At 45.3% G+C, this 14,099-nt stretch overlaps 2 protein-coding genes across 2 annotated transcripts; both read left to right on the top strand.

The window, feature by feature from the left end:
• Positions 1–5,251: 5,251 nt before the first annotated feature.
• LOC125547684 (17.9 kDa heat shock protein 2) lies at positions 5,252–6,173 on the top strand. The gene has a single exon (XM_048711489.2). It carries the CDS (start codon positions 5,368–5,370, stop codon positions 5,860–5,862), a length of 495 nt encoding a protein of 164 aa, XP_048567446.1. The 5' UTR covers positions 5,252–5,367; the 3' UTR covers positions 5,863–6,173.
• A 4,016-nt stretch (positions 6,174–10,189) lies between these two features.
• Positions 10,190–12,632, top strand: LOC147977916 (uncharacterized). Its single transcript, XM_087516478.1, has 3 exons — positions 10,190–10,350; positions 10,901–11,210; positions 11,277–12,632. Exons 1-3 carry the CDS (start codon positions 10,265–10,267, stop codon positions 12,630–12,632), a joined length of 1,752 nt encoding a protein of 583 aa, XP_087372604.1. The 5' UTR covers positions 10,190–10,264.
• Positions 12,633–14,099: the final 1,467 nt, after the last annotated feature.

Raw genomic sequence — 14,099 nt, 5'->3', positions numbered from 1 at the left:
CTAGGTATTGAGATACCGACGATCGAATCTCGGGCAAGTAACATACCGATGACAAAGGGAACAACGTATGTTGTTATGCGGTCTGACCGATAAAGATCTTCGTAGAATATGTAGGAGCCAATATGGGCATCCAGGTCCCGCTATTGGTTATTGACCAGAGAGGTGTCTCGGTCATGTCTACATAGTTCTCGAACCCGTAGGGTCCGCACGCTTAACGTTCGTTGACGATATAGTACTATGAGTTATGTATGTTGGTGACTGAATGTTGTTCGGAGTCCCGGATGAGACCACGGACATGACGAGGAGCTCCGGAATGGTCCGGAGGTAAAGATTCATATATTGGATGATATGGTTTGGCAAGGGGTCAGGCCCATGGGGCTATAAGTCGGCGCAAAAGGAGTTTTGCGGAGGACAGGGGGCCAAACGCCGGAGACACTGGCGTCTGGCCCTAGGCCAGACGCCAAGGATTTTGTGGCGTTTGGTCCTGGAGTCCGAGTGGAACTCTTGCCTTTCGGGCAAAACCAACTTTGAGGAGGCTTTTGCTCCAAGTTTCGACCCTAGGGCTCAACATATAAATAGAGGGGCAGGGCTAGCACCAAAGACACATCAAGAAACACCAAGCCGTGTGCCGGCAACCCCGTCCCCTCTAGTTTATCCTCCGTCCTAGTTTTCGTAGTGCTTAGGCGAAGCCCTGCGGAGATTGTTCTTCACCAACACTGTCACCACGCCGTCGTGCTGCCGGAACTCATCTACTACTTCGCCCCTCTTGCTGGATCGAGAAGGCGAGGACGTCACCGAGCCGAATGTATGCAGAATTCGGAGGTGTTGTGCTTTCGGTACTTGGATCGGTCGGATCATGAAGACGTACGACTACATCAACCACGTTGATATAACGCTTCCGCAAACGGTCTACAAGGGTATGTAGACAACACTCTCCCCTCTCGTTGCTATGCATCACCATGATCCTGTGTGTGCGTAAGAAATTTTTTGAAATTACTACGTTCCCCAACATAAGTCTCGAAGGACACATTCATGCTCTTATAATATTTCTCACATTATTGTATTGAGTATCATGAGAAATATCTTGTGGAGATTGTGTTATTAAATGCCACCTAGATTTTGATATTTGAAATTAATCACTACTCTATAATACCATACATATAGCACATTACATTGTGCGGCGCAAAAAACAGCACATTAAATTCTGCATCTTCCGGAATTTAATGTGTATCTCCATTAGTAGTTGTTCCATCATGTAGAATAATAGATCCAGTTAAGAAAAACATTTCTGATAATAATCACAACATTTTTTTTCTTTTGCATTCCACAATGTTAACTCATTATCTATTATAACTTCAGCACTCAATGTAACAAGCAGAAAAAGGCACCTGAAAATTACTAAAAACAAGCTCATAGACACCCTCTGCTACCATTGGGCTTTGCATGCACACAGTTTGCAAAAGGCACACAAAACAAGTTGACCCTTTTTCCTATAAGCAAAAAAAATAAAAAAAAATTGACCCTGTCTTGTGGGCGGAAACAGGCCCAGGCACATAAGGCCACAACACGGGGCTTGAATTTTATTTACCTCTGACTCGCCCGATTCCTTCACTTGTAGGCTTTCCTGTTGGCCCTTACCTTCCTTCAGTGGTTGTATTAGCTGGACCAAGACCTCCACTAAAAAAAAACTAGACTGGTACCAATTGAAGTTAATGGTTGAAAGTGATTTATGGTAGAGAAAATATTCTGAGCGCTTTATTCCTTGTGTTCGGTAGCGGGTTCCGCCGAGCATTTTCTTTTTTCTTTTTTCGTCCATCAGTTTTCTATCATCTGTTCTTTTTCTGTTTTACTTTTTCATTATTTTTTCTTTTATTTTTTATTTTCACTTCATCTTTCTATTTAAAATATCACGATTTCTAATAATCCTCTTGAATTTTTCATAAAATGATGACTATTTTCTTAGAAAAAAATACAATTTTTTTTGCAAAATGTGGACAGAATTTTTTTTAGTTTTAAAAGGAATAAATATTTATGTTTTATGGGAAAAAGTAAAAACCTGCAAAACAAAAACACCATACAAAATAACTAGAAAACCAACTCTCGGCATCCTGTTATTTTGAGACACATAGTGTCGCATTGCAGCTTGCTGCTTCAATTTGTCACTCGACGTATTGTTGGAAAGATGCACATGGATTTTTTTTTTTTTGAGAAACGCAAGACGCACATGGATTGTTTGCGTCTGGAGCCATGTGGCCCAAATTGCTCCCAATTTTCTTTCTCTTTTTTTCAGGTTTTCTGTCGGTTTTACTCCTAATAATAGGTTACTTGTTTATATCAGTAGGTTTAAAAAATATGTAACTGCAAGATAAAAATATAGGATTTTCTTTTCAGCAATTAAAGAAATGTTATGAATTTTCATAAAAGATCTTGAGTTAAAAAACTATCCCTAGGTGTAAAAATATGTTATTTTTGAAAAATGTTTAGAATTTTTAAAGTCATGGATTTTCGAAAAATACAAATTAAAAAAATTTATATAATCTTTGCTGCCATTTTTAAGAAACTCATATTTAAAAATATTATTGTATTTTCAAAAAGAATTTTTTATTTCAAAAAATAATCTTGAATTTTAAATTTGTTCATAATTTTTAATAACTGTTCATGTAGTTAACAGATAAAAAAAGAAAAAAAAGGAAATGAAAAAACCAAATGAAAACCCTGGGAAACCGCATGAATATGGGCTGGCCTATTTGCACTCCACCTATGCATTGATCCGACACTTTTTAGCAATGATAGACAAATAGGTTTTTTCCATAGCTTGCTAGACGCACGCGCTGCCAATCGCATGTCTTTCTCCTTTGCCCCGTGCATTGCACGTACAAATTTACTAGTGTTTATACAAAAATCATACAAATGAAGAAACATACATTCATTTTAAATTAAAAATCATGTATGGCAAAAAAGGAAACAAAAAAGAAAATAAAAATAAAAAAATAGACGAAAAGAGTAACAAAACAAAAAAAAGTTGGAGTGAAAAAACGCATATATCAAACAAAGAGGCACCAGGCGGCATGCCTGGTAAGCTATCTCAAAAAACAACAACAATGATACGTAAAGAGGAAGAAATAAAGCAAATCAAGAAAAAGTGAAGAACGAAAATTAATGAATTGAAAATAAACAAAAATACAAGGAGCTGAAAGGTATAGCGCCGGCGCACCCTTTGTGACTGACTATGATTCCCGTGAAGTGACTCTCAAACCAAAAAATCCTTTATTTGTGCAAGTGCAAGCCGATGGATTTTGTCTATATTCTTACTACTACTTTTGCTGGTGTATGATTTGGCAACTGATATGAAAAAAATTTCTCGGATCTTCTTTCCGCCTAACAAATATATATGTAGTCAATTCTTTCCTTCGCTGCTAAAGAGACCAAGCGCATAGAGCCTCTTGGAGCTTGATTGACGCGTGGTGACTGTTTTCTTGGCGTAGCTGCCAAGAGACTTTGGAATTTAGTTCGATCTGCAAAAATATCTCACGATTAGTACTCCCTCCATCATGGTTTAGAAGGCGCATTTGAAAATTTTTTAGGACCTAAGTGGTTATCTATTGGTTGTGAGATGGACTAAAAATAACATTCACACTACGCATGCATATATAAATAGTATGTCAGAGTATTAATTAGTTAATAGAAATAAATGCAATGCGTCCTAAACCTTGTCTATTGTGGAAACGCACGCAAATTTAACTGTGCCTTCTAAATTGTGATGGAGGGAGTGCGTGCTGTGCTGTCCAGGTTTCAACTCACGATGGCGCCTCGACGTCTTCCTCGTTAATGCCCACCGGGCACTGCATTTCCCACACCAAACTCGAGCCAACCAAGCGATTGAAGTCTCCTTCGTCGGGCGTAGCGGTTGCTGTTGATCGATGGTTACTTCTCGTCGAGTAGTCTGCAACATATCTGTTGGGATCGGAAGTTTTTGCGTGGCCCAAAAACTTTTTCCCGGCATTTTTCTGGAAAGGCAGATCGAACCCGGCACACTGCCATGTTTTTCTTTGGATTGTATTCTATAGTACAGTATTGACTTTGGTGGCAATGGGAGCGATGCGAATCAGGGGCGTACGTGCCGTCGGGATCGCATCAACCAATCCACAGTTGGCGGTGGAGAAAAACAGGGGCGTCTGAAGACCATATCTTTGGCCGAAGAAGATGCACGTGTGGTTAGGAAAGTTCTACTGAGTCTATGGATTGGACTATATTTTGACTGCAGCTCTAGTACTCAGCACACAACACACGTCGCCCAGTCAAACTCATGTTGTACAAGCAAGTGAACTACTGCGACACATCTGCCGAGCAAGTGAACTACTTCGACAACAAGGTTGAAAAATGGGAATCTGGTGACGCAGCGGCTTTGGTACGGCGCAGAGAGTTAATCAAAAGCTCCCTTTTCCAAATCGCAAATTAATTAACAAGAACATCGACGAGTCACCTACAGTAAGAAAAAATGATTAAGCCCCTGTGACGACCTGTCCATGTAACATCATCCCTAGCTAGCTAGCTAGAGGCTCGAATCTTGCGTAGAAGCACTAAATAATACACAGACCACACCAAGGAGTACAACTGTCGCGCCATCGTTACCTCAACGTCGATCGAGATTACAACAGAGGCTGATCAATTAAGGGTACTATACATACGTGGCCGTCCTCGGAGACGAATCGATCTGCTTGTCGATGACACACCAACAACGTGTGAGTGAGTGAGAAAGAGTGTGAACGGATTACACGTCCAGGCCATAACTCGACGACGTCGACCGCGCGAGCGACACGTTGCCCCACACCCGTGACGAGTCATCCGCACGGCGGCTAGCTCCCGATCGGTCGCGAAGCTAGCTAGCTTCCCCTAGCGAGGTGACGAGGATATGCCAACAAATGGTCCGGAAAAGTTGTGCACGGGAGGGACCGTTTGTAACCCATTTTTTGTTGCTTCACGTGCGATATTTTTTTTTTGCGTAAAATGGCGCTGTAAAGTGTTTTTGGATAGTTTTTAATGTGTTTTTTAGGTGCATCGGGTCTGCTTTCACCGTTGCTCGGATTTCTCGTGTGTGCTTTCGTGATCGTCCCCATATGAGTCCATGCACAAAGCAACGAAATTGACCCCTTCACACCACTGGCGCAAGCTGCAAGGACAACTCAGTGCAGCTCCGCAGGAAGGCGCAGGGCAGCAAGTAGGTAGCTGGTGTCTATGCTTTCGTCGTCCATAAATATCCGGGGCCTCGCCATTAGCCAGCTCCAAGCAAGCACTCAGAGATACCTATTTTCCAAGCTAGCATTTGGTACACACATAGGTACACATATTTCCAAGCTAAACGAGAGGATGTCGTTGGTGAGGTTCTTCGACACGCTGGCCCTGGACTCGTGGAACCCCCTCGGCAGCATCTTCGGCACCACGGCGTCCAGCGGCACCGACGCCTGGCTGGCCAGCGACACCACAGCCTTCGCCGACACCTACATCGAAAGCCGGGAGACGGCGGAGGCCTACGTGTTCAGCGCCAGGCTCCCCGCCGGGGTCACCAAGGAGGAGGTCAAGGTGGAGGTGGAGGAGGACGGCAAGGTGCTGATCATCGCCGGCGAGCGGTGCCTGCGGAGGGAGGCCAAGAGCGAGACGCGCCACCACGTCGAGCGCAGCAGCGCCACCTTCTTCGGCAGGTTCCACCTCCCCGACGACGCCGCGTTGGGCCAGGTCAGGGCCTCCATGGACGACGGCGGTGCGCAGCTCACCGTCACCGTGCCCAGGGTCGGCGCCGCCGTCCCCGTGACCATGCCCGAGCCGGCATTGGCCATCGATGTCGTCGAGGCTAGCTCGTGCTGATGGCGATCGACGCCGGTGCCGACTCCATCAGACGTACACGCAGTAAGTTGCTGCGTATGTATGATCTGCTCGATCAGTCCGCAGAGTATGTTCTGTGGTTTAGTTTTGATGCCACAAATCGTGGCGCTTGGTGTACGTAACTACGTACGTCCGTCGGTCTGTTGCTTTGCTGTATTATGAATGAGCTGCATGCCTGTAATATGCATGCATATTTGCTTGTACTATTACTTGTCAGTTCTGGTGTTCACGGGCAAGTTAATGAAGTGTTCCCAGACAAATTAATGAAGAGCTAGCTTGAATCATTGTCGTAATACTCGATATCTAACTGTAATTTTAGTCATTATAAACATGAGACCTCCGATTTTTTTTATTTCACCCGAATCGTCTCATCTGAGCCGCTGGATTCTATTGTGTTCTTCTTCTCAAGCGCGATGCCCCCCGCCCCCCACCACCAAAGGCCGACGGGCCCTGTCTTGCCCTGCCTCCACGCCGTCTTCATTGTATTGCCACGTCCCAACCACCCCTCTAAGCCTCACCATCTCCGATAAAAGACCATATACAAAGGTTAAGGGATCGGTCAGAGATGATCTAAGCCTCACTGTCTCCAGTGCCGACAACCGCTCCTGAATACACCTATCATCAGCTCGTCCTCGCTAGCTACATACATATCCCCAAGCTAGCTAGGTAAACGAGAGGATGTCATGGCTGAACTATATGCATGCATATGGGCACGTACAGGGACGACAAGCTTGTTTCTATACTGCGTGTGCGTACATCTGGGGAAGGTAGACCTAGGGAACGACCAATACGTGTACGAGCACTCCTCTCCCTCGATTTCTTTGGCCAGTACACAAGCGCGTACGAGCACTGTAGCATCCGACGTGGCATATATAGCCCAGGGTTGGCCCTGTGGTTCGCAGTTGAAGAGTGTATTATCATTTCAGCTGATAAATTCCAGTGGAGTCAACTAGGTCAATCTAGACGGACACCCTCCCGCGACCCCCGCGTCGCCTCCCCTGGCGGTGGTGGTGGGGGAAACCTAGCTCGTGCCTCCGTGCCCCCCTCCCACCCCACCCCTCATCCTTGCCGCCACCAGAGGAGCGGCCAACACCTCTGTTGTTGTTGGAGCCAGATTTCGAGGGATGGTGCCGGGGCATCTTGGCCGGGGCGATCTGGCCTTGGGGCACTGCAGTGGTGTTCTTCCTCCCCCGGGCTGCCGTCATGGCTCCAGGGTGGATTTTCGACGGTTGCCTAGCGGCGTTCGCCCTTACAATGCGCTGGCCGGAGCATCCCCTGCTGACTTCTTAGCTTCCCTACCACATCCTAACCCTAGCTGATATCCTCGCCACCTTGCTCCCACTCCCCTGTATAGTGGGCTTGCGAGACTTTTGTAACCATGTAACTTGTACATATTTCTATTTTAATACAAATGCAGTAAGGGACCTCCACTATTGTTTTACTGTAAAAAAATGCATTGGCCGGGAGCATGGCAGGCTAGCGCTCCCTTCGCCCTCCTACTTGCAGGTGCGGCTTCAACACTAGCGGTCATGGACCTGCGTCCCTCCTATGTCCATGGCTATCCAGAGCGGCTCCAGATCTGGTGCTCACCCTGTTGGAGTTGCGTCTTCTTCCGGCTCCTCCGGCTTGTCAATATCTCGGCAGGTCTGCATCCACCCCTTGCAGGTGCCCTTTGTTGGCCGGTATCCACTCCGGTGTGGCTTCAACTCCGGCGTGCTCCTGGAGCTGCGCCCCCCTTCTAGCTCCCTTGGCTCATCAGGTGTCCCTGCAGCTCCGATCCCGGCAGTCCATATCTGCGCCCCTCTTCGGTCATCGTCGCCCCCACTCCTTGCCTCCGTCATCGATCCGTCCACCTCCATGCCCCATCCGCCCTTCCATCCATTCTGTAGCTCGTTCTTCCGGTAGCTCCCCTTCCTATGGTGGTGGTTCCGGCCTACAGCCAGACTTCCTCATCTTTGAGTTCCGCTCTGACGACCTGGGATTGCGTAGACTTGGCCAGGGCGAAATCTCGACCTTTTGATGGTGGCAGTGGTGACACATACGGGTGTCGTTTCCTTCCTGAAGGAGCTGTCATGGCTGCTATCTCTGCTCCTCTTCGAGCCTTAGGGGAAATCCTAGGTCCGACTTTTCGGGTCGGACGGCGACGGCGCCTCGGCGCCGTTCTCCTTCATGAAGGCGTCGTTTTGTTTGCTCGCGGCGTCCTCGGCGGTGGATTTAGATATGTCGGTCGTCTTGTTGGTTTGGGTTGCGTCCCAGGGCGACGAGTTTAGCCATGTTTTTTTTCTTTTTCTTTTTGGGCTGAGCATCCCATGTTTCTCTGCTTCGGGCGCCATGCTCATGCCTTCTGCGTTCGTGTCATGTGTTGTACCATCCGTTGTACTCTTTCTTAACTTCTTCTATCAATGGAATGATACACAAGCTTTGCGTATTCGCTAAAAAATGAATTCCAGTGGCAACCAAACTTGATATATCGATTTGGAATCTTGATTCCAGCAAATGAAATCTGATCACTGATTTCATTTTATTTCTATCAAACGAAATGAAATCACAGATGCCAAATGAGCCGTAAGGGCATTGCTTCCAACTTACTTTGCCCATGAGATTTTCATGGTATTTAATTATATCCTACCGGTTGGGGCATGCAGAAAAACACGACTTGAACCATAAAAATTCAGGCAACTAGAAGGAGCATGTTTTCCTTTCCAAGGAAAATATTTTTTTAGAACTTCAGAATTGTCTAGGGCTTCTCTCCAAGATAAACGTCAGTAAGAACAGCTTTGGACACCAAAGAAGCTTTCAAAATCTCTAAGGCCTACAAAATAGGAGTAATAGCTGTTATAAGTGGTTTGCCACACTTGTTGCCGACTTCTGTTAGATACATTCATAGTTTCACATGACAAATCAATTATTTTTTCTAAATTTGTTGTAAACAAAGATACCCTAAATTATTGGTTGATACTCGCTCCGTTCTCAATATAAGTCTTTTTAGAGGTTTAAAAATGAACTACAACATACGGCTGTATACAGACATGTTTTAGAGTGTAGGTTCACTTATTTTGCTTCCTATATAATCCCTTGTTGAAATCTTTAAAAAGACCTATATTTAAGAACAGAGGGAGTACTTCCTATTTTTCTGCAAGTACGTAGTAGTAAGCTTTCATGGGTTAGTTGAAATAAGGGCAACTTGTACGTACAGGATCCGGTGAAACTAAAGGAAGAAAGAAACTAGTCGATCGATCGATCACTCACCTCATTGCGCATGAGTTGCACGTGCCTCTCCTGGAGGCCGCCCAGGTCCTTGATCGCCAAGGTGTGGACCAGCTTGATGCCGGAGATGGCGGACATGGGCGTCACCGTGAGGTCGTCCAACACCGTGTAGGTAACGCCGCCCCTCACGGAGGCCGAAATCACTATTCTGATCTTCTCGACGATCTTCACAATCCGACCCTTTTAGAAACGTCACAGACTGCGACGTTTCTGCTTCACATAGAAACGCCGAGCTAGCTAGCGTTGCTACTTCACATGAAAACGCTGAGGTATCTCGCGTTTCTTCTTCACATGAAAACGCCAACCACTTTGACGTTTCTTCCCTACATGGCAACGCCATTGGCTTTGGCGTTTCATATGTGGTATAAAGAAATACCTGCAAGAATTGATGAATGCATGCATGCATGGTTTCTGTAGCTAGCTAGTGGTAGTGGGCTTGCATGCACGAGTGAGTAGATAGATACTAGATGGATGCCAACGAGCTGCACATACAGAGAGTAAATTACATAGAACCACCACAATTGGGGCATTGGAAACAGATTAGTATCAAGATTGGTAATTTTTACGTGTCAATACCAAGATTGGGGCGAGCCGTTGCAAAAAAGACTAAAAGTGCGTTTTATACGTATTGACAGAAAAGCTGACCGGTTGGGCCCGCCCGTCAGGCGCCACGTTGGCCAGTGCCCGCGTGCCCGCGCGCTGACTACGCGCTGACTAGGACGAGGCCGGCTCGCACCGTTTAGGTCTCGCTGGTGCGACCGAGCCAGACCCCGACCCCGCTCTGCCCTCGCACCCTCGCCGGCGGCTGCCTCCCCCTCGACGGCGGCTGCCTCCCCGCCCGCCCCGCCGCCCGCCATAGCACGCCGCCGTAGCCTAGGATCGAAGTGCTTAGGCACTGTCACCTCCCCCGCGGCTGCTCCTCCCTCACGCCCTCCTCTCCCCCCCGGCTGTTGTGCCTCCCTAGGCGACGATGGCCTCGGCGACTCCGGCAGGCGGCGATGGCCGGGGCGATGTGAGCGGCGGCGACCTCCCCCGCTTAGGCCTCGATGGCAGTGGCGGCTACTCCAGCTCTGAGTACAGTAGCGAGGACGAAGATTTTGCGGAGCCGGCGTTGTCGATGGAGCAGAGGCTGCAGTTGGCGCGAATTTGGGTGGCCAACCCTAGCACCGCCCATCACTGGACTCATGGCTTCGGTGGTGTTCTGTAAGTAGTCAACTGTTCCATTCCTGCTCACTGAAATTGGGGATTAGGGTTAGGTTTCTACTGCCTGCATGTTTAGCACTCTAATAGCTAGTCCTAACTAGAGCAGAGAAGTATAGTGGATTACATTATTATTTGTTAATCCAAATTGTCAGAGCAGCATTATGTGTTACCTAACTGGAGCAGAGCAGAGCATCATTAGTGGCTTACATTGTTATTTCTTAGTCCTAACTAGAGCAGAGCACCATTAGACCAGAGCAGAGCAGAGAAGCATAGTGGATTAAATGAGTCCTAACTAGAGCAGAGCACCATTAGTGGACAATTATGTTAACTACTTATATGAAAATACAAAACATCAGTTTGCTGTGAGTTAAGTACCCACTCTGTAATTATGGTTGCATTGAGATAGTTGTTTACATTGTTTGATTTTGTAGTAATTGTTTAGTTTATTCATATTGCAAGGCTAAATTAAACAAAGCTTTGTTTATATATTAGCCTATCTGTTAAGCAAAATTGTTTATTAACCAATCTTGTCTGTTATTTCATTTTGCAGTTTGTATGATGACATTTTGGATGTTAGGTTCCATTTTGATGCTTCAGAAATGTTTGAGCTGAAGCTCTGCAGTTCAGATGTGACATACATGAATATGATTGCAGTGATGGAAACCCAAGGATTTAGTGAATATGATCTGTTGTTTCACATTGAGAATCCAGATTTAGGGGAGAAAGGATTGGAGATGGTAGAGAGTAATGCTGAGTTGCAACTAGTAAAGAGGCAGGTTGAGGAGTGTAAGGTTTTAAATTTGTTAGTGAGAGCATGTCCACCTCCTTGCAGCCAGTTTGAGAGGCAAGATTTATCCACTGTTCCACCTCCTTGCAGCCAGTTTGAGAGGCAAGAATTATCCACTGTTCCACCTCTTTGCAGCCAGTTTGAGAGGCAAGAATTATCCACTGTTGTGTATGAAGAGCCTGTGTTATATGATCTCAGTGAGCCACCCATCTATGCTGTTGATGAGGAAGGAGTTGCCTTTGAAAGTCAGAGTAGCAGCTTTAGTGTAGCTCTTGGTACTAGTGTTTGCACACAAGAGAGCAAGAATGTAAAAGGAAAAATGAAAGTTGTGTTGGAAATAGAAGAAGAAGAGGGATATGATGGCAGTGGTGGTTCTGATTGTGAAGGTGAAGATGACAGTGATGTAAACCCTTTTTATATGGGTGATGCTGGTGATATAGAGATGGAGGAGGGAAAGAAACAGAGAGAGTATGATGAAATAGAAGAGGAAGAAACAGATGATGAAGAATCTGAGGTGGAAGAAGTGGTGCATTATGAGGGTGACACAGAGGTTGAGGAACCTTTCCAAATGGATGAAGATGAGAAAGTTGTTTCACAGGATGAAGAAACTGTAATTGTACAGGAAGAGAAGAAGAAGAAGAAACAGAAGCTTCCAGTTAGGAAAGGGCCTACAACAAGGACACATTCAAGTGTAGTTCAAGAGGAGGAACCTGATTTCAAACCTTCATCTGATGAAGAAGAGAGAGGATTGTTGAAGGAGGCTGATGATGATGGTTATGAGCCATTGTCATTTGTACTGCCAAAGAAAAGGAAGAGCAGGGCAAAGCAGAGGCCTCCTAGAAAATGGTACAATGAGAAGATGGAGGCACCACATGAGCAATTATGTCTAAAGATATGTTTCTTGGATCAACATCAATTCAGAGAGGCTTTGTTGAACTTACACATCACTCAAGGCAGAAACTTCAGATATCATAGGAACTCAGATCAAAGAATAATTGTAGAATGCAACCAAAAACATTGCAACTTCTTTATGGTGGCAGCAGTTATAAAAGGTGAAACTACTTTTGTAATTAAGAAGATGAGAATTAAGCACACTTGCCCTATTAGTATAGAGACAACAAGGGTAAGTGCCAAGTGGCTTGCACAGAAGTATGAGTCACTGTTCAGATCTGATCTAACAACTAGCATTCACACTTTGATTGATGCCTGCATGGATAAGTATGGTGTGGATGTGCCCAAGTCAATGGCATATAGGGCAAAGAACCTAGCTATTGATGCTGTGCTAGGAGACCACAAGAAGCAATACCCTAGGTTGAAAGACTATGCTCAGACAGTGATGGATACAAACCCTGGGAGTAGAGTAGTTCTCACTACTGTAACTCCAACACCCAATGCAAAAATCCCTCATCCAGGTCCAAGATTTCATTCTATGTTCCATTGCATCAATGGAGCAAGGGAGGGGTTTCTCAAGGGGTGCAGACCATTCATTGGTTAGTTTGTTCACCTTGTGCATTAGTTACATATTGTTTCATCTTGAAATGCATTTGAATGTTCTAAATATTGAATTTGCTTGCTCATTTAGGTGTTGATGGGTGCTTCATTAAGTTAACTACTGGTTCTCAACTACTTGCTGCCACTGATAGAGATGGCAACAACAATATATACCCACTAGCATTTGGTATTGTTGGGCAAGAGGACAAAGCTAATTGGTGTTGGTTTTTACACCAACTTAAAATCTGCCTAGGAGGAGAAGAGGGACAGTTTGGTCCATATACAATAATGTCAGATAGGCAAAAGGTATGTGCTTGCATCTTATGTCCTTGTTCCTATAAGGTTGTTTTGTGCTAGATATTAGCTTAGCCAGTTTAATTGTGTGTCCCAGGGCCTACTATATGCAGTGAATGCTGTCTTTCCTAAGTGCAACCAAAGGTTCTGCCTTAGGCATATCTATGCAAACTTCCAAACTGCTGGGTTTAGGGGGAAGATCTGAAGAAGTGTATGGATAATGTTGCCTATGCATATAGTGAACACAAATTTAACATTGCAATGAATGACCTTAGAGCTGAATGTAAGGAAGCTTGGGAGTGGCTTTGTCAAATACCCAAGAAAACATGGGCAAGGCATGCATTTGACACAAACTCCAAGACTGACCTTGTAGTCAACAATTTGTCTGAGGTGTTCAACAAGTATGTCCTAGATGTTAGGAAGAAACCAATTAGGACAATGTGTGATGGAATAAAGGATAAGCAGATGATGAGGTGGCATAGGAATAGGGAGAGTGCAAAGACAGCTAGATGGGACATAACACCCCATTATAGTGAGAAGCTAGAGGTTGAGAAGGAGAGGGCCAAATAATGCAAACCAATTCAAGCTGGTGTGGACTTGTGGCAAGTTACAAGTGGGCAGCAAACCCATGCTGTTAACTTGCAAGTGCACACATGTGGGTGCAGAAAATGGGACCTCAGTGGCATCCCATGTAACCATGCCATCTCAGCAATAAACAAGGGCAAAAGAAAACCAGAGGATTATGTCAGCAAGTTCTTCAAGAAAGAATTTTATGTGGCAGCTTATGAACCAATGATCTATCCAGTTCCTGGTGAGCATGACTGGACAAGGACCCCTGGTCCTGACATTGACCCACTTGCATTTAAAGTGAAGAGAGGAAGAAAGAAAAAGAAAAGGATCAAGGGGAAATTTGAAGTTCCAAAGCCTAAGGACACATCCAGAATGGGGACTATAACATGTGGCAATTGTGGACTACAAGGACATAGGTACACTAGCTGCATGAAGCAGTTGAAGCCTGAGCTGGCTTTGAGGAAGAACAAACATGTGGTAATCCTCTTATAAGTAGTAACATATTTTCCTTCTTGTACATTCCATTTTTTAAGTACTAACTCATTTTCCTTCTTGTTTATGCAAGCCTCTTGCAAGGAATCCCAATGCTGGTGCTACTGCTACTACA

This window comes from Triticum urartu, chromosome 3A, assembly GCF_056163025.1.
Source record: "Triticum urartu cultivar PI428250 chromosome 3A, HENAU_Tu73, whole genome shotgun sequence".
NCBI classification, from domain to species: Eukaryota; Viridiplantae; Streptophyta; class Magnoliopsida; order Poales; family Poaceae; genus Triticum; species Triticum urartu.
The sequence above is the reverse complement of the archived record's forward strand: the minus strand, read 5'-3'. Positions and strand labels throughout refer to the sequence as shown.